Here is a 21,189-nt window from a genome sequence, read left to right on the forward strand (position 1 = left end):
GGACTTCTCCAGGCAAGAATACTGGAATGGGTTGCCTTGCCCTCCTCCAGGGGATCTTCCAAACCCAGGAATCGAACCACGTCTCCTGTGTCTCTTGCACTGGCAGGCAGATTCTTTACCCGCTGAGCCACTGGGGAAGCCTCCTATATAGGCATACCTTATTTTATTGTGCTTTGCTTTATTATTCTTCACAGATGTTGTGTTTTCTTCTTACGAATTGAAGGTTTGTAGTAGCCCTGAGATAAGCAAGTCTGTGGGTGATATTTTCCAGCCGCATTTTGCTCACTTTGTGTCTCTGTCACGTTTTGTTTATTCTCACAGTATTTCAAACATTATTGTTTTATTTGTTATAGTGATCTGTGTTTTTATGAATCTAATCATTTTGGCCTTTGTTTAGTGAAGAAGTGAAGAAGTATTTTTAAGTGAAGAAGTATTTTTAAATTAAGATCTGTACATTGGTTTCTGAGACATTGCTATTGTACACTTAATAGATTACAGTATAGTGTAAACATAGCTTTTGTTTGCATTGGGAAACCAAAAAATCCATGTCTTGCTTTACTGCAATATTTGCTTTATTGATGTAGTCTGGAACCAACCTGCAGTATCTCTAAAGTAAGCCTATATTTCAATTTTACCTCAATCAAGTTGGACACAAAATCTTTAGAATAATGCAAGAAGTCTATTGTGTTCAGTATGCAAAAATTTAAATCCATGTACTGATTAATGAGCTGTAATATGGTTCTTGCAATTTTCAGATGTTAAAATACAAATTATTTATTTAAGAGAAAGATCAGTTTTATGATGTTGCTTCTTAGGAGAAAGTGCAGCTTTATAAAAATCAAAAATAACAAAAACACATTACTATTTCAGCATTATTAGGACAGCTATTACTCAATAACAGAGTCATGAATGACCCATCATCTCTATTTGAAAACCAAATGAGTAATAAGCTCTGTATAAGTATCCTTTGAATCAGAAGTCAGGTTTATAGGGATGTGTCTGAAATAAATAATAGGATCAAAGGCCTTATATTCATGAAAACTTTTGGGGGTCAATAATAGCAAACCTAAACTTAAGATTAAATGTCTAATAATACAGGATGGATTAATAGACTATTGTAAATAAAAATGGTGGAACCCGCGCCCATTAAAAAGATAAGCATTATGGCTTCCCTGGTGGTCCAGTGGTTAAGGAATCCACCTTGCAACACGGGACACAGGTTCAGTCCTTGGTTCGGGAAGATCTCATATGCTGCAGGGAAACTAAGTCTGTGCATCACAACTACTGAAGCCTACGTGCCTAGAGCCTGGGCTCCGCAACAAAAGAAGCCACCATAGTGCAAAGCTTGGCACCTCAACTAGAGAGCAGCCCCCATGCTCCACAATTAGATAAAGCTTAGTGCACAAGTGAAGACCCAGTGCAGCAAGAAAAGAAAGTAATGAAGTATATATACTTAGGAAATAAAATTTTTTAAAAAGATAAATATTAATGCTTTGTAGATAATTAAATGCAAAAAAGGAAGCAAAAATTTTGCATATAGCATAGATCATGATAAATTCCTAGTGAGTTTACTAAAGTGAGTTAAATGTGAAGTCTATAGATATAGAAGTGGCTATTAATTAAATATATGAATTAAGGGAAGACTTCCTGTGCTTGAGAAGAATGAAAGGTATAAAAGATTTAGATTGCCAAAAAATAAAGATCTCCTATACATAGAAGACAGAGAAGGCAATGGCAACCCAGTCCAGTACTCTTGCCTGGAAAATCCCATGGACGGAGGAGCCTGGTAGGCTGCAGTCCATGGGGTCTCGAAGAGTCGGACACAACTGAGCGACTTCACTTTCACTTTTCATTTTCATGCATTGGAGAAGGAAATGGCAACCCACTCCAGTGTTCTTGCCTGGAGAATCCCAGGGACCGGGGAGCCTGGTGGGCTGCCGTCTATGGGGTCGCACAGAGTCGGACACGACTGAAGCGACTTAGCAGCAGCAGCAGCATACATAGAAGAAACCACTGCAAACCAAATTACAATGTACCTAAAAAATAAGGGGAAATGTTTGAATATGTATCAGAATGATGACTATTATTCCCAAAATACAAACTACTTTATCCTAACAGTCCTTTCAAGGTGCTCTGGGTGAGGGAAACAGTATATCATAATCAAAAGGTTATAGGCTTTGATGTCAGGCAGTTTCTAGATTGAATTCTGGAACTTCCAGACTAGCTGCCATTTACTGACTTACGGCAAGTGACCAAATTTCTCTCAATTTTATGTGTTAGTAAAATGGAGACAGTACTTGTTTCTTATAATTCTTTTACATATTAAAAGAGAGAAAATACATAAAGCACTAGAGATATATGTGACACACAGACATTTTTATTTATTACTTTTATTATATGCATGTGAAGAAGATTAATCAAATTATTCTTAGGAAAAACTTAAAAAACATGAACAGATACATGTGATAGTCTGTTAAATGAAAAAGGGTATAAAACTACATCTACTATGATCACAACTTTTTATACATACATAATCATAATTTTTTAAATATATGAAAAATACTTGAGAGGAATCACTTCTGGCTATGTCTGAGTGACAAGGTAGTCAAATTTTCTCCCCCTAGAAGCAACTGTAAAGCTCAACACATTGACAAAATGCCATTTTAGCACTCTGGAAATTGACCAAAGACATCAACAAACTGAGAAGTATTAATGCATGAAAAACTGTGGAGTTTGAGGCATTCTTACCAACATCTGCTTCTAAACCACCTCCTCCTCCCTTTACTCTGAAAGTGAAAGTCACTCAGTTGTGTGTGACTCTTTATGACCCCATGAACTATAGCACACCTGGCTTCCCTGTCCTTTACTCTCTCCTGGAATTTGCTCAAACTCATGTCCATTGAGTCAGTGATGCCATCCAACCATCTCACCCTCTGTCATCCCCTTCTCTTTCTGCCTTCAATCTTTCCCAGAATCAGGGTCTTTTCCAATGAGTCAGCTCTTCACATCAGGTGGCCAATGTATTGGAGCTTCAGCTTCAGCATCAGTCATTCCAATGACTACTCAGGGTTGATTTCCTTTAGGATTGACTGGTTTGATCTCCTTACTGTCCATGAGACTTTCAAACGTCTTCTCTAGCACCACATTTTGAAAGCATTACATAGATATAACTTATATACGATAATAGTAGCATAAAGGATGGAGAATAGAATGGAGCTGTAGTACAATAAAGTTTCCATTTTTACAAGAATTAAGTTAGGCTCAATGTGCAATAGATTGTGATTAGTTCAGATGCGTATTGTGATCTCTAAAGCAACCGCTAAAAAAAGTGTGTGTGTAGGTACCATACGCATGGGAAGATCCTCTAGAGGAGGGCATGGCAACCCACTCCAGTATTCTTGCCTGGAGAATCCCATGGACAGAGAGGAGCCTGGCAGGCTACAGTCAGTAGGGTCGCAAAGAGCTGGACATGACTGAGTGACTTAGCACTTGCTCACTCACGATACACATGCATAAAAGAAAAAATATATTTATTTAATATTAAAAGAAGGCACTTAAAGGAGGAACAGAGGAGCAAAAAAGATAAGATATATAGAACACAAATAGCAAAATGTCAAATATAAATGTAAATATTTTAATAATAACACATGTGAGTAGTCTAAACACACCAATGAAAGGAAAGAGGTTATGAGATTGGATTTTTTTAAAAAGTCGGGATTTGAGAAATCAAATATATGATATCACTTATGTGTGGAATCTAAAAAATAATACAAGTGAATCTATATACAAAACATAAATACACTCAGATTTAGAAAATAAACTTATGTTTACCAAAGGGGAAAGGAAGTGAGGGGAGGGGTAAATTAGGAGTATGAGATTAACAAACTACTGTGCATAAAATAGATAAGCAACAAGGATTTACTTCAGAACACAAGGTATTGTTTTCAATATCTTGTAGTAACCTATAATGTAAGATAATCTGAAAAATGTATGTAACTGAGTCACTTTTCTGTATATCTGAAACTAACAACTGTAAATCAACTATATTTCAATAAAAAAGATTCGATGATATGCTATCTATAACAAATACATTTTGATTCAAAGACATAAGTTGAAGTAAAAGGATGGAAAATATATCCTATGCAAATAGAAACAGAGCTAAGTGGCTATATTTATATCAGATAAAATAGACTTCAAGATGAGTAATATTATTACAGATATAGCGTGGCATGTCAATTAATCAGGAAGCTAAGATTTATAAATTATAGATTATTATATATAATACATGTTTAATAAATGTATGTACATCTAACAACAGAACCTCATTATGCATGAAGCCAAACTCAACAGATTTGAAAGAGGTAATAGGCAATTTGGCAGTTAACATTTAGAAATTTCAATATTCTACTCATAATACTTGGCAGAACAACTATTTAGAAAATCTTTGTTAAACATAATTTATGTTTAATAATTATGTTTATAATTAATAATTTAATAAACAGAATTACTTTAATATAGACAATCTGCATTAAATATAAACATAATCTATATTAAGCTTACCATATGTGTGTATGTGTGTGTGCTCAGTCATGTCTTTGCGCCCCTGTGGACTGTAGCCCACCAGTCTCCTTTGTCCATGGGATTTTCCCGGCAAGAATACTGGAGTGGGTTGCCATTTCCTCTTCCAGGGGATCTTCCGAACCCAGGGATTGAACCCATATCTCCTGCACTGCAGGTGGATTCTTTACTGCTGAGCCACCTGGGATTCCCCAGGTTTACCATGTGAAGTGAAGTGAAAGTCACTCAGTCGTGTTCCGACTTTTTGCAACCCCATGATCTGTCCATGAACTTCTCTAAGCAAGAATACTGGAGTGGGTAGCCATTCTTAGGAACCTACCAAGAGAACTGAAAACCTGCAGTTTTCACAAAGACATGTATATGAATGTTGATAGCATTATTCATAATAGCTAAAATGTCACAGCAATCCAAATGCCCACAACTAGTGAATCAATAAGCAAACTGTGGCACATCTATACTAGGGAATTAGTTCAGTTCAGTTCAGTCGCTCAGTTGTGTCCGACTGTTTGAGACCCCATGGATCGCAGCACAACAGGCCTCCCTGTCCATCAGCAACTCCTGGAGCCTACCCAAACTCACATGCATCGAGTCGGTGATGCCATCCAACTATCTCATCCTCTGTCGTCCCCTTCTCCTCCTGCCCTCAATCTTTCCCAGCATCAAGGTCTTTTCCAATGAGTCAGCTCTTTGCATCAGGTGGCCAAAGTATTGGAGTTTCAGCTTCAGCATCAATCCTTCCAATGAACACCCAGGACTGATTTCCCTAAGGATGGACTGGTTGGATTTCCTTGCAGTCCCAGGGACTCTCAAGAGTCTTCTCTAACACCACAGTTCAAAAGCATCAGATCTTCAGCGCTCAGCTTTCTTTATAGTCCAACTCTCACATCCATACATGACTGCTGGAAAAACCATAGCTTTGACTAGACAGACCTTTGTTGACAAAGTGATGTCTCTGCTTTTTAACATGCTCTAGGTTGGTCATAACTTTCCTTCCGAGGAGTACTAGGGAATACTATTTAACAGTAAAACGGAATGAACTACAAGTAATGTAATATGCCAAAATCATTGAACTTTATTTTTCCAGAGCAAACTGGGGAGAATTCATTTCATTGTCTCTTTTGAACTTGCTGCTGAAACGGAACCTTATTTCACCTTTGTTGATTTTTTTTTTTCCTACCCTAGTTCAATGAACTAGGGTAGGCAGCTAATTTTCTATGAATGCCCGTATGGCAAGGCAATTAAGCTTTTTAGCTTCTATTTATCTCTGATTGTACTATACTAAAATGATCTGGAAAACTAAATGATATTAAAGAATAATGTGCTCAGAAGTTTCTCCACCATTATACATAGTGAAGTAAGTCAGAAAGAGAAAAACAATATACTATATTAATGTATATATATGGAATCTAGAAAAATAATGTTGATGAACAGCAGGGAAGGAAAAGAGACACAAATGTAGAGAATGGTCTTGTGAACACAGGGGAGGGAGAGAGTGGGGCAAATGGGGACAGTAGCATCAACATACACACACTATCCGGGTGAGAGGGATAGCTGGGGAAAAGTTGCTGTGTAGCACAGGAGCCTAGTCTGGTGCTCGTGATAACCTGGAGGGGTGGGATGTGGGAAAGGAGGGAGACTGAGGAGGGAAGGGACATATATACAATTATGACTAATTTGTGTTGTTGTGTGGCAGAAACCAACACAACATTTGTAAAAATTTTAAAAACTCAATAAGAAAAATATAAAGGTTTTTTTTTTTAAGTTTGTTTCATTTGCCTGTGAGTAATTACATTTTTTGTTTGTTTCTTTTCAGACCAAATGTTTATTTAGCTTGTTCCGGGATACTGGCCATAATTTTATTCAGAATAATAAAGTAGGAGGAATTAATTCTCCAGTGTCTAAACCAGTTGTTTCTAAGAACCTGAAAGAGGATAAAACAGTCAAAGAAAAGGATATGGAAGGAAAGCCTAGGCCTGGGGATGTGGTAGGTTGTCGAGAAGTTGACGATTTTGCTGGTTTTGTTACTTTCCAGAGGCTTGCACTGATTTCTCTTTTGATGAATTGCTTCAGTTTAATTGACATTTTGATGTAACACAATGGTCCTTGCTCCTGCTGTTGTGGAGACCGTGTAAGAACTGAATTTTTGATGCGTGCTTATTTTGTTTCAGCAAGTACCTAGTATAAAGTCTCAGAGCTCAGATACTCCTTTGGAAATTGAACCCTCCCTTTGCAACAATCCAGAAGGACAGGTAACTATGCATGAAGAGTTTGAAAATGAAGTTTGAATCCATCAGTCCTTTCTAAGCAGGATTGTATCATATAGTGGAAAATGCTCAGGAAAATTCATTTTCTGAGTAACCATCCCATATTTGCCACGACTAGCTTACTCGAGTAAGGTCATGTCTTTGTCTTGTTGAGACTCTAAAATGAGTGGATAACAGATTAATTTCAAGGTCCTTCCTAGCATTAAAAAATTATGTCTCATTAATTATGCTTATTAAGCACTATTAGGGATGTAGAGATACTTATCATCTACAGCATTTATTCATATGCTCTCAGGACACTCAACACTCTGGTGGGCAAAACAGACTGGTATATAACTAACTGTAAGACAGACACTTGAAGACTGCTGTAGCAGAGGTGCAAATGAAGGCGCTGTGTGAACTCAGGAGTCAGATGAGGCAGTCTCAGAAGTCTTCAGGAAGGGGTGGCATCCAAGCTAAGTAGTGAAAGATAAAGGGAACCCTCTGCCAAATGGAGACGGAAGGAGAAGAATTTCAGGATCAGAGAATAACTTGAGTCAAGACACAAAGAAGTTAGCAGAACTCAGGGTATGTCAATTAATTCAGTGTATGATATAGAGAAATGACAACCCACTCCAGTATTCTTGCCTGGAGAATCCCATGGACAGAGGAGCCTGGAAGGCTATAGTCCATGGGGTTGCAGGAGTTGGATACAACTTAGCGACTAAACCACTGCCACCACCATGATACAGAGAAATGAAAAGAAAGTAATGGCTCTAGAAGGAGGTGATAAAGAAGAGAGAGACTGAGGTGGGGTTTAGAAATGCTTTGAAAGGCTTGCTGAAAAGTGTGGGCTTTATTCTGTGGAGGATGACGGACTGTTAGGCCTTATCTTAGAGATGCACATTTAAGTTTTTAAGTCATGTGGAGATAATACCTCATGAGTGTGTCAGGGCAATACTCTTGCCAGGATATGGAAAAAAGAGATTGAAGTTGTGGTAGGGGATTCAGATGTCAGTGTATAGGTTTTTCTTATAGTAGAGGAGTGTTAATGACAGTTTAATCTAGGGACAGGGTTGCAGTAAAGAAAGTAAAAAACCGGCAGAGGCAAGGTATGAAATTTGAAAGCTTTGGGTGTTGAGGAATAAAAGTTAAAGCTAACTTGGGTATCAAGCCTCACTTTCTGGAAAGATGACAGAATCACTAGAGAAAAATAAAGATAGTGGTTATTATAGGGGAATGATAAGTTCAGTTTTGGACCTGATGTATTTAAGATGCTGGCAAAAATCTAGGTAGAAGTGTCCTAGGTTGAAGTTGATAGATGGTACTTAGGAGGGTGTGGGTGGGAATATCAGGTTATGATATTATTGCTGCAAGACTCCTGAAAGATGTTTGCTAGAAGATAGAATGACACTCACTTAAAAGAATTCTAAGAATAGTGTTGAACAAATTAAACAAGACTTCAACTGGGGTAGATGTTTTCAAGAGTAAAACTGAAAACCTTTTTCTGCAAGAGATAACCACTGCCACTATTTTAAAAAAATATTTATTTATTTATTTACTTGTGGCTGCGCCTGGGGCTTTCTCTAGTTAGGGCAAGCTGGGGTTGCTCTTTGCTGTGGGGTGCAGGCTTCTCCTTGCAGAGGCTTCTCTTGTGTAGTAAGGGCTCCAGGCACACTAGCTCCAGTCCTCAGGCTCAGTGATTATGGTGCATGGGCTGAGTTGCCCTTCTGCATGTGGGATCATTCCAGACCTGGGATCAAACCTATGTCCACTGCATTGGCAGTCGGATCCTTAAGCACTGAACCACCAGGGAAGGCCCCCCCTCCACCATTACTATCTTTCTTTCCAGTTATTTTTCTATCTAAAAAATATTTTAAGTCATAATCACCCTATATATAGTTAAATATACAGTTTTCTCATTTATATTGTGAGCATTATAGTACTAAAATTTTTTCATGAATATGTATTTTCCTGGAAAGAATAAATTAGAGAAAAATGTCTTTGCAGCAATATGTAGAAGCAGGGACTTACATTGTGTTGGAGATTGAACTGGACAAAGCCTTGGTTCCGAAGAGAATGCCAGAGGAACTAGCCAGAAGGTGTGTGGCAATGGTTCTCATACTTGTTTTGCAAGACAATTTAGGTGACTTCCTTTAAAGGAAGTCATTTTGTCTACATAAATGTAATTTTTCTTGGGTTAAGCAGCAGACAGTTTTCTGGGTGTTTTTTTAAATGAAGTTTTTTTCGTTATTTTGTCTTCTTTTAAAAAAAGCCGTATAGGCCAATTACAAAAATATTGAAAATTTCAAGATCAGCAAGAAAAAAAAAATCAATAAGAAAGTATCTAAAAATACCCAGATTTCTTTCTACTCACCCAAAGATTACCATTTTTAACACCTTGGTATTTATCCTTCTGGAGTTATTGTAAGTCTCTGTATTACACACACACACACACACACACACACACACACACACACACACCCCTCTCATATAAATATGTGTAATTTTTTAGAACTATGCTTATGTTGTACCACAGTGCTTTGATTGTGTTTATAAGAAGTTGTCTGTTTCATCAAGGTTATCCAATTTATTGATGTATAATTATTCATGGTATCCTTTATTGTCTTTTTTATATAGATAGATGGAGAATAATGTCTCCATGTATATGAGGAATCCCTCTACATTTCCTCTCAACCTTCATGCCATTTCCCTACCAACACCCTGCACCCCAGGCCTAAGCAATCACTTATCTACTTTTTGTCTGTATAAATTTGCCAACTCTGGAACATTTCGTTTAAGTGGAATCATACCAATGTGGTCTTTGCTGACTGGCTTCTTTCATCTAATATAATGCTGTGAAGGTTCATCCAGAATGGAGCATGTATCAGTACTTCATTCCCTTATTGTTGAATAGTACTTCATTCTATGAATATACCATATTTGGGCAATTTATTCTTATTATAACATTCTGTGATGATTATATTAAAATGGAAATCAATTCATATAACTCCTCTCTTCAGAAGCTACCAGTGACTCCCATCATACTCTGAGTAAAAGTCAAAGTCTATAATGACCTACAAGGGGCTGGCTATGTATTCTGCATGTATTTTCTCCTCATTTTTTTCGGTCTAGCCAAAGTGGCCTCTTGTTATTGCTGACACATGCCAGGCATACTTTTGCAGCAAGGCCTTTACACTTGCTGCTTGCTTTTCCTATAATTTCCTTCACCCCAGTTATCTACATGATTTGTTTCCTCACTTCTATCGGGTCATACTCAAGTATTATCATCTCAGTGAAGCTTTCCCTGGTGAAATATGCTCCCCAACTCCACTGCTCCCAACCCCCAACATAGTTTGTCTGCCTTCTTGCATTATTTTTCTGTGTGGAACATATCACTAACATATTTATCTTATTTATTTTCCTTTTTCCCCCAACTAAAATGTAAGTGCCACGAGGGCAAGAATTTTTGTCTTTGCTTAATACTCTATCCCTGGCACCTGGAAAAGTGCCTGGTAGATAATAGGCACTAATATATATTTTCATTGAATGAATAACATTATCTCTAGAAAGGAGACTGGGTGGCTAAACAAGGCTGGCAGGAGACCATTTACTATATATTGTTTCATATTTCTTAAATTTTGAATCATATGGATATATTATCTAATAACATAGATAAAATTAAAATTAGGAGTTATGAGCAAGGTCTAAAATTACATAGAACCTATTCTCACTTTTCTTTTCTTTTTGGCCATGCCACGTAGCTTGCGAGATCTTAGTTCCCCAACCAAGGGTTGAACCTGGGCCACTGCAGTGGAAGCACCAAGTCTTCACCACTGGACCACCAGGGAATTCTCTCATATATAGAACCTATTAAAGAAAAATTAGATTTGTGAGTTTTTTGGTAAATTTCAAGACAGTATAGTATACCTAAGTAGGAATCTGAAACTATAAGAAGGAAGAACTATAATTCCGTTTGTGTGTGCGCTTAGTCGCTCAGTCATCTCTGACTCTTTGCGACCCCATGGACTGTAGCCCGCCAGGCTCCTCTGTCCATGGGGATTCTCCAGGCAAGAATACTGGAGTGGGTTGCCATGCCCTTCTCCAGGCGATCTTCCCAACCCAGGGATTGAACCCAGGTCTCCCACATTGCAGGATTCATTACCAAGTGAGCTATCAGGGAAATCCCTAATTTCTTTTGGGTTCTTGTAAGAACTCCTGAAAATGGAAGGTAAAAGTTTTGGTGTAAGTAGTTTAACAGTGGTAAAATGTATTCTCTTATTCACTGTAAAGTTTTTTTTTCCACCGTAAAGTTTGATGTCTTTACTGTAGCTTAATGCAGTCTTATAAATTCTGACCAAGAGTATACTTTTTATCCTTATTGTTATTCAGTCATTCAGTTGTGTCTGACTTTTTACAGTCCCATGGACTGTAGCACATCAGGCTTCGCTGTCCTTCACTGTCTCCCAGAGTTTGCGCAAACTCATGACCACTGAGTCAATGATGCCATCCAACCATCTCTGTCACTGCCTTCTCCTCTTGCCTTCAATCTTTCCCAGCATCAGGGTCTTTTCAAATGAGTCAGTTCTTCACATCAGGTGGCCAATGTATTGGAGCTTCAGCTTCAGCATCAGTTCTTCCAATGAATATTCAGGGTTGATTTCTTTTAGGATTGACTGATTTGATCTCCTTGCAGTCCAAGGGACTCTCAAGAGTCCTCTCCAGCACCACAGTTCGAAAGCATCAATTTTTCCTACTGGAGAGGAAAGAAAAGCTTTCACTTGCTTGTACCATTTATATTTCCAAAACTTTGTGCTTTCAGAGACTCTACCAAAAGTCAAAGCAGCTACTGTTAGTAGCTACAAAAAGCTACTAAAGTAAAAACACCTGTTTCTTTCTAATGCCTGAGTCATGTAGCTTCTTGTGTACAAGAGGTTTTAAAAAAATGTATAAGGGTAAAGCCGGGGCTCAAATTAGCCGGAAGTGCAACTTAGCTACTTTCCAGGTAGCTATTTAGTCGCTTCCTACCTTCCTTCCTAGTTCACAGTTATATGCTGTTCTGAAGTTCACGTCTAGGTTCTTACATGAGATAATAGCATAGTGGTCAAGTGTGATGGGCAACTGACCTTTGATATCCCTCACCCAGACCTTTGGAGGTGGGAAATGAAAGAACATACACTTGGATATAGGAAAGTTTATGTGTTGGTTTTTTTTCCTGATACAGGGTCAAGGAAATGATTCCTCCAAGGCCACCTCTTACCCGTAGGACAGGAGGAGCTCAGAAAGTAAGTGCCAAGGCCAAGGTGAAACTCTGAGATGTTGAGTGCACCCACTTGAAAATAGGGCATGGGCTCTTCAGTATGTTTTCCAGAAGGGGTGAGAAAGTGTAGCTTCACAAATTTTCCTGCTTCAATCTGACCAGTGGCATGCAATGAATAGCATACAGTGTTTAATCTTTGGCTGATGGTTTCTGAGATGGGAAGAGAAGGGCAATTTATCCCTAAAGTATTATTGAATGTAAAACCCAATCAAGTTTCAGACGTTCTTTCCATGTCTTGACCTCTTTGAGGCCCCTTTACCAGATATTTTGTATTTTTCTAGGCGGTGAGTGACTACCACATGCAGATTAAGAACATTGCTAGAGCCATTCTGAATGAATATCACAATATGTTTGGAAAACAAGTAGTCAAGACTGGGAATGATATAGACAGTGAAACCCTGGAGGAGCAGAAGTGCCAGCTCAACTATGAACTTAACTGCTCTGGAAAATACTTTGCTTTCAAAGAACAGCTCAAGGTAAATATTAATTTATTAAACCGTGGATTTTTATGAAGCATCTTCTCTGCATATGTGGTTATCATTTCTTTTCCAGTTATGTTCAGCTATGCTCTACCTTTCTTGCTACTGGTGCAAAGACCTATGTTCTCTATGATAGAATGTCTAGAGACATTCTTCCACTCCTATATAGTCTTGGTATGGTTCAGTATCCATACTGAGTGTAAGCCTGTAATAAACTAATTCCTCACTTGAAATTAGGCCAGATTTCGTGTTGTACTAGCAGGCAGACACTCTGTACCTGGTGTTGATTCCATGACAGTTTTCTGTTTCCCATTGCAAACCTTTTCCTAGCCCATAGAATCACTAAGATTTGAGAAATATTTACTTAATAATAATTTCCCAAATAATAATGGCTAACATTTATTGAGTATTTGTTGTATACAGACAGATTTTTAAATACTTCATATTTTACTAATTTCATCCTCACAACAACTATAAGAAAAAGGTACTCCTCATTTTATAGATAGAGAATTGCAGTATTTAGTTGGTTAAATAATTTGCCCAAGATTATAGAGCTAGTAAAGGTCAAAGATGGGACGTACATTCAGGCAATCTGGCTCCAGACTCAACTCAGAATCTGGCTTCTCATTTGCTACACTGCAGTGCCTCTCTGTGTACATTTACTATGTGCCCTAAACTGTACCAAACAGATACAAAGAAAGTACGTGGAAATAATAAAGTGAAAAACAACTGGTAGCCATGGAGACACGAGGCTCTTCTCAGGTGGCACAGGCGCATCTCAGTTTGATCCCTGGTTCTGCTATTAGTAGCTGGATGACCTTCTTCCCCTGTTATTTCTCTTTGGCCTCTCAATCCTCTTTTGAAGTAGGATAAGAATACCAGAAGTACGTATCCATTTAATAAATGAGGAAACCGAAATACCAAGTGTAAAATAATTTATGAGGTTGTACAGTGGCAGGATTAGAACCAGGATTCCATTGTTCAGTCTCTCAGATCAGGCCTTTCTCCTTTTCTCCGTTGAATCATGTTGCCACTATGAGAAACATAATGCTAAGGTTTTCTTTGGCTTTATGACTCTCTTTGCAAAGTGTGAATCCTGTATTGACCATTTTGATGATGATGGTAATGTCAAGAAAAGAATGATGTCATGAAGACATACTTTGATGTCATGCAAAGTGTGTTGATTGGAGGAAAATCAGAGAGCCAACAGTCTAGCAGTCACCAAGGAAAATCAGTTCACCTTCTGGGTTTCTGATGAGCCTTAGATCAGAAGCTCAACGGAAGTCTTCTGCTGAACTGTGTTATCAGATGGTGATGTGTGTCTCTTGCAGCATGCTGTGGTAAAGATTGTGAGAGAGAAGTACTTGAAGACAACATCATTTGAAAGCCAAGAGGAGCTGCAGAAATTTATCAGTGAGCTATATGTTTTCTTGGTGGATCAGATGCATGTGGCCTTAAACCAGGTAGGTGCTTTAGAACTAAGCACTCTTCCTTTTCTCTGTAGGTCATCAGGGTCTCCTCTAAATAGTTCCTTTCTTCTTGCCTCTTTTCTTCCTTAACACCACAGACATTTATTGGGGTAGCTGCTCTGTGCTAGGCATTGAAAACACAAAGATGAATGAGAAACTGCCTAACTTATAAGACGAATTTTTGGAAAAATAAGGGGGTATCCTCTTTCATGCAATCTCAAAAACTACAGAATGATCTCTCTTCGTTTCCAAGGCAAACCATTCAATATCACGAATGCCCCAACCAGTAACACTGAAGAAGCTGAAGTTGAACAGTTCTATGAAGACCTACAAGACCTTCTAGAACTAATACCCAAAAAAGATGTTCTTTTCATTCTAGGGGACTGGAGTGGAAAAGTAGGAAGTCAAGAAACACCTGCAGTAACAGGCAAATTTGGCCTTGGAGTACAGAATGAAACAGGGTAAAGGCTAATAGAGTTCTACCAAGAAAATGCACTGGTCATAGCAAATACCCTCTTCCAACAACACAAGAGAAGACTCTACACATGGACATCACCAGATGGTCAACACCAAAATCAGATTGATTATATTCTTTGCAGCCAAAGATGGAGAAGCTCTATGCAGTCAGCAAGAACAAGACCGGGAGCTGACTGTGGCTCAGATCATGAACTCGTTATTGCCAAATTCAGACTTAAATTGAAGATAGTGGGGAAAACCACTAGACCATTCGTGTATGACCTAAATCAAATCCCTCATGACTATACAGTGGAAGTGAGAAATAGATTTAATGGACTAGATCTAATAGACAGAGTGCCTGATGAACTATGGATGAAGGTTCATGACATTGTACAGAAGACAGGGATCAAGACCATCCCGAAGAAAAAGAAATACAAAAAAGCGAAATGGCTATCTGAAGAGGCCTTACAAATAGCTGTGAGAAGAATAGAAGCGAAAAGCAAAAAAGGAAAGATATACCCATTTGATTGCAGAATTCCAAAGAATAACAAAGAGATAAGAAAGCCTTCCTTCAGCGATCAATGCAAAGAAATAGAGGAAAACAATAGAATAAGAAAGACTAAAGATCTCTTCAAGAGAATTAGAGATACCAGGTGAACATTTCATGCAAAGATGGGCTCAATAAAGGACAGAAGTGGTATGGACCTAACAGAAGCAGAAGATATTAAGAAGAGGTGGCAAGAATACACAAAGAACTGTACAAAAAAGATCTTCACGACCCAGATAATCATGATGGTGTGATCACTCACCTAGAGCCAGACATCCTGGAATGTGAAGTCAAGTGGGACTTAGGAAGCATCACTACGAACAAAGCTAGTGGAGGTGATGGAATTCCAGTTGAGCTATTTCAGATCCTGAAAGATGATGCTGTGAAAGTGCTGCACTCACTATGCCAGCAAATTTGGAAAACTCAGCAGTGGCCACAGGACTGGAAAAGGTCAGTTTTCATTCCAATCGCAAAGAAAGGCAATACCAAAGAATGCTCAAACTACTGCACAATTGCACTCATCTCACACGCTAGTAACGCTCAAAATTCTCCAAACCATACTTCAGCAATATGTGAACCATGAAATTCCAGATGTTCAAGCTGGTTTTAGAAAAGGCAGAGGAACCAGAGATCAAATTGCCAACATCCACTGGATCATGGAAAAAGCAAGAGGGTTCCAGAAAAACATCTATTTCTGCTTTATTGACTATGCCAAAGCCTTTGACTATGTGGATCACAATAAACTGTGGAAAATTCTGAAAGAGATGGGAATACCAGACCACCTGACCTGCCTCTTGAGAAACCTATATGCAGGTCAGGAAGCAACAGTTAGAACTGGACATGGAACAACAGACTGGTTCCAAATAGGAAAAGAAGTACAGCAAGCCTGTATATTGTCACCCTGCTTATTTAACTTATATGCAGAGTACCTCATGAGAAACGCTGAGCTGGAGGAACCACAAGCTGGATCAAGATTGCAGGGAGAAATATCAATAACCTCAGATATGCAGATGACGCCACCGTTATGGCAGAAAGCGAGAAAGAACTAAAGAGGAAAGTGAAAGAGGAAAGCGAAAAAGTTGGCTTAAAGCTCAACATTCAGAAGACTAAGATCATGGCATCCGGTCCCATCACTTCATGGCAAATAGATGGGGAAACAGTGGAAACAGTGGCTGACTTTATTTTGGGAGGCTCCAAAATGACTGCAGATGGTGATTGCAGCCATGAAATTAAAAGACGCTTACTCCTTGAAAGGAAAGTTATGACCAACCTAGACAGCATATTAAAAAGCAGAGACATTACTTTGCCAACAAAGGTCCATCTAGTCAAGGCTATGGTTTTTCCAGTGGTTAAGTATGGATGTGAGATTTGGACTGTGAAGAAAGCTGAGCACCGAAGAATTGATGCATTTGAACTGTGGTGTTGGAGAAGACTCTTGGGAGTCCCTTGGACTGCAAGGAGATCCAGCCAGTCCATCCTAAAGGAGATCAGTCCTGGGTGTTCATTGGAAGGTCTGATGTTGAAGCTGAAACTCCAATACTTTGGCCACCTGATGTGAAGAGCTGACTCATTTGAAAAGACCCTGATTTTGGGAAAGATTAAGGGCAGGAAGAGAAGGGGATGACAGAGGATGAGATGGTTGGATGGCATCACCGACTCAATGAACATGGGTTTGGGTGGAATCCGGGAGCTGTTGATAGACAGGGAGGCCTGGTGTGCTGCGGTTCATGGGGTTGCAGAGTCCTACACGACTGAGCAACTGAACTGAACTGAACTGATGCCAGTTATATCTTCATAAACCTGGGGAGAAAAGAGAACGTCTGAAAAGATTTTATTGTATTTGGCCATAAAGAGGCTGTTGTTAACCTTTACATAGCGGTTTCATTGGTCTAATGAAGTAGATCCAAGTTATAGTGAATTGAAGAGTAAATGAGTGATCCAAAAGCAATTGGGATAAACATTCAAGAAGTTGGAAGATAAAGGGAAGAAGTAGGAAAATAGTAGCTGGAAATTAGAGATTTTCTTTTTAAGATGGAAGTCTTTAGAATGTCCTCAGGTTTAGGAAAAGGAGTCAGTAGATTGGGAGAAGTTGAAAGTTGAGGGGAAAGAGAGGGCAATCAATGGCAAACTTGGGATATACAAGTGGAAAAGGGTCAAGAATTTAGATGTAAGGATTAGTCTCGAAACAGAGAAGGATGTGATACCTCTTCCTCTGAGGCTGAAAGGAAAGACATACAATGGATGCAGGAATAAACAGTTTAGGGGCTTCCCGTCTTAACCACTGGTGGTTAAGTGGTTAAGAATCTGCCTTGCAATGCAAGGGATGCTGGTTTGATCCCTGGTCTACGGAGATTCCACATGCTGTGGACTAACTAAGCCTGTGCACCACAGCTACTGAGCCCATGCTCTTGGCCCTGAGAGCTGCAGCTGCTGAAGGCGCATGTGCCTAGAGCCTGTGCTCTGCAACAGGAGAAGCCACCGATGAGCAGCTCACACACCGCGATGAAGAGGAGCCCCCACTCTCTGCAGCTGGAGAAAGCCCACATGCACCGACAGAGACCCACCACAGCCAAGAAGTTAGATACATCTTAGAAAACAGAGCTTGGTTGTGGGATTCAAAAGTTGTAGGATTTTTTTTTTTTTTTGGCCTAATAATTTCTATTTCCTCTGTGAAGTAACTTCTTTACTGCAAGTGAAGGGAGTAAGTGTTGAATGTCAAGTTTGAAGAGAAGAAAATTTAGATACTGCCTAGCATAATGGAAAATGTTGCTGAACAAGGACAAATACATAGATTATTGAGAGTATTAAAGTCCTCAGCTAAGACCATATGCAGTTTTCTTCAGGCTCAATTAGCAGCTTCTGCCTAAGAAGGAAGAAGTCAGGTTGTAGGATTGTTTTGATTTGGGAGTTGTCTGAGCAAGTGCAGGAAAAGGACAAGGATGCCCAGGACTTGAATGTGCTGGTGAGAGAGCAGTATGAGTAGATAGATAATCATGAGGTCCAGGCTTATCCATTTGGGAAATTATAGGCGTATTGGAAGTCAGAGAACAGTTTTAGGGGACTAAATGACAAGAAGACAGAAGGCTTGTAATGTGGGTGTGGGGAGTGGATATTAGAGGTAAAATATTTCTGGTTTGGGCATAGGAGTGTGTTGCTATAGGGATTTGGAGCTCAGAATTAGAAAGAACGGAGTACAGAGGCATTAACAGTGATCAGAAGCTCTCTTTGGCCCATCCCAAACTTAGCTTCACTCTTCACATTCCTTAGTAACTCTCCTTGTTAAAGTCAATGATATAAGTTTTATTTCTGGTTAAGAAATCGGGGGAGGGGTCTTCCCTGCCTCTAGCCTCTGGCCCAAGAGATTGCTTGTCATACCAGACCTCGTTTCCTAAGGAGGGTATAAAGGATATGTTATTTTTCCTTCTACCTTTCTGGCTATGTCTAAAATGTCTCCTTGGTAGAAGAATCTGTCTATATATCCCACTGAAAATATAGATGTGGCTGCCAAATATTTGCTTTCTCGATGTTTGAAGATTCTAGCTAGTTCTTGCCCTTTTCATGTCATGACACCTAAAAAATGATAATATTTCTGTACACTAGAGAAAAGGAAAGAAGCTATTTGGGGTTAGAAGTGACTTAGGGATGCTGACTGCCCAGCCTTGAGGAGAGCAGTTCTGCTGTAAATAATTTTTACTCACTTCCATGACCTCAGACTTTTGGTGTTCAGATACCTGAGATTCTATTTCACCCTTGATATTTATCTGTTGGTTCACACGCACTCTGTTACTGTACTGGCAAGACTGTGAGAAACCTCAATATCATTTTAGATATCATAACTAGAGTCTCATATCTGGTTTATTCTTATAAAACTTCTCTGCTTATAACTGCTTCATTTTGTCTGCCTCTCATCTTGATGCTGACAAGACCATACCAGATGATGTCCAAGGCACCCCTCCAGTCATTTATACTAGCAGTGAACAGCTTCGACTCTTTGCATTTGAAGCAGAAGTCAGTGAAAACTATGAAATGGCGACAGTGTACTATGAAGAGGTAATTAAACATCTTTCTGGTGGTTGTTGCTACTACTAATTGTAAATATGGGTATAATACATAGTAGTGTTTGATTGTTTAAAATCCAACCTTGTTGGTGAAAAGACTGACACATAGATCAATAAAACAGAGTCCAAAAATAGGTCCAGAAACAGAGCCATTATATTTTTGACAAAATTGTTTACAAATTTAAAAATTCAATGCTGAAAGGATAGGCTTTTCAAAAAATTGTGTTAGAACAGTTGGTTATCCACATGCAGAAAATGAACCTGGAGGGAGAGAAATAAAGATGGCAGAGTAAGAGGACATGGAGGTCACCTCCTTGCCTTAAGCACATTAAAAATACATCTACATGTGGAACAATTCTCACTGGAAACTGACAGAAGGACTCCTGTACAACCAAGGCTGTAGGAAAGATACACGCATAATTTAGTTGAAAGGGAAGAAAAGTGATCTGGTTGGGACCTGTGTCCCTAGGAGGGGACTCAGAGGAAAAGGGAGGGTGCGCTGGTATATATTCAAACTGAGGAGTAAGTCAGCTGGAGGAAGATTGTCACATCCAGTTGTGAAGCTGTTACCCTGTGTTTTCTTCTGAGAATTTTATAGTTTTAAGTACTACATTTATGGCTGTGATCCATTTGAATTATTTTTTGTATATGGTGTTAGGTAAGGGTTCAACTTCATTCTCTGCATGTGGATATTCAGTTTTCCTAGCATAGTTTGCATAAAAGATTGTCCTTTCCCTACCGAATGGTCTTGACATCTTTGTCAAAAGTCATTTGACCATATATGTTAGGATTTATTTCTGGACTCTCCGTTCTATTCCCTTGGCTTATATGTCCGTCTTTATACTATTACCAGACTGATTACTGTAACTTTGTTAAGTTCTGAAATCAGGAAGTTTGAGTTTTCTAGTTTTGTTCTTTTTTAAGATTGTTTTGGATATTCAGGATCCTTAAGATTCCATATGAATTTTGGAATGGGCTTTTTTATTTCTGCAAAAAAATATCATTGGGATTTTGATAGATATTGCATTGAATCTGTATATTGCTTTTCACAGTATTGTCTTCTAATCTAATCTGTGAACATGCAATGTGCTTTCATTTGTTTAATCTCTCTTCTTTAATTTCTTTTAGCAATGTTTTATAGTTTTCACTCATCATAAGTTGTTTTTAGTATTACATATTTGTGGATAAGCTGATATTTGCCTCCTCAAGACTGTGACAGAAGTGATTATATGTAAATCTTTAAAATGAAACATAAAATGAATCTTTTGGTTCCCAAGTATTGGATGAGCATATGGTGACCAAAACACTGATACTAGAAAGCAATGAATTGAGGATTCATTTTTTTTTTGAGGCTTTCATTTTTTACATTATTTCCAGAAATATTTATTGACCACATAATATAAGCCAGACAAGTAAGTGACTGTTCTGGGCATTCAGAAGTTAGTGGCAAGCAAAAAAGAAGTCATATTTCTAATTTCATACAGCTTATAGTATTTTTGGAGTGCTTGCTCTGTGATGTTATGCGCATGAAGGATGTAACATAGCGTCACAGTAACCTTGGTCCTTCTGATGTTTCGTGTGGCAGAGGTTAGTTCGGGAGCCCCAGAACCTGGAGCACTGGCTGGACTACGGTGCCTTCTGCCTCCTAACTGAAGACAATATCAAAGCACAGGAGTGCTTTCGAAAAGCCCTTTCCCTGAACCAGAATCACATCCAGAGGTATGGTTGGAAGAGAGATGAGGAATGAGTAGGGGCAGATAAGCTTCGGTGTGAGTTTGCCTTGGTTCCTGTGACGTGGGGCCATGTTGTCAGTCATGCTGGTGGTCTCTTCTCAGCTTGTTGCTGTGTGGTGTCCTGGCTGTCCTGATGGAGAACTATGAGCAGGCGGAAGTTTTCTTTGAAGATGCTACTTGCTTGGAACCAACCAATGTTGTAGCCTGGACTTTACTTGGTTTGATACTTTCCTATGATACAAATGTCTCTTCTTTCATTAGAAGATTTTCCCTTTCTCTTTCCATTCTTTAATGGCTCATCATGTA

The 21,189-nt window shown here is 38.9% G+C and overlaps 1 protein-coding gene across 1 annotated transcript in view; it reads left to right on the forward strand.

The window, feature by feature from the left end:
- Positions 1-21,189, forward strand: part of CFAP70 (cilia and flagella associated protein 70) — a 78,008-nt gene that overhangs the window by 26,083 nt on the left and 30,736 nt on the right. Inside the window, exons 10-18 of the mRNA XM_052640446.1 lie at positions 6,392-6,562; positions 6,747-6,827; positions 8,832-8,923; positions 12,046-12,106; positions 12,423-12,617; positions 13,952-14,083; positions 19,017-19,142; positions 20,736-20,869; positions 20,986-21,101. Of these exons, the coding sequence (XP_052496406.1) occupies positions 6,392-6,562; positions 6,747-6,827; positions 8,832-8,923; positions 12,046-12,106; positions 12,423-12,617; positions 13,952-14,083; positions 19,017-19,142; positions 20,736-20,869; positions 20,986-21,101 (1,108 nt within the window). The remainder of the gene's footprint in view (positions 1-6,391; positions 6,563-6,746; positions 6,828-8,831; positions 8,924-12,045; positions 12,107-12,422; positions 12,618-13,951; positions 14,084-19,016; positions 19,143-20,735; positions 20,870-20,985; positions 21,102-21,189) is intronic.

This window comes from Budorcas taxicolor, chromosome 5, assembly GCF_023091745.1.
Source record: "Budorcas taxicolor isolate Tak-1 chromosome 5, Takin1.1, whole genome shotgun sequence".
In the NCBI taxonomy this organism is placed as follows: Eukaryota; Metazoa; Chordata; class Mammalia; order Artiodactyla; family Bovidae; genus Budorcas; species Budorcas taxicolor.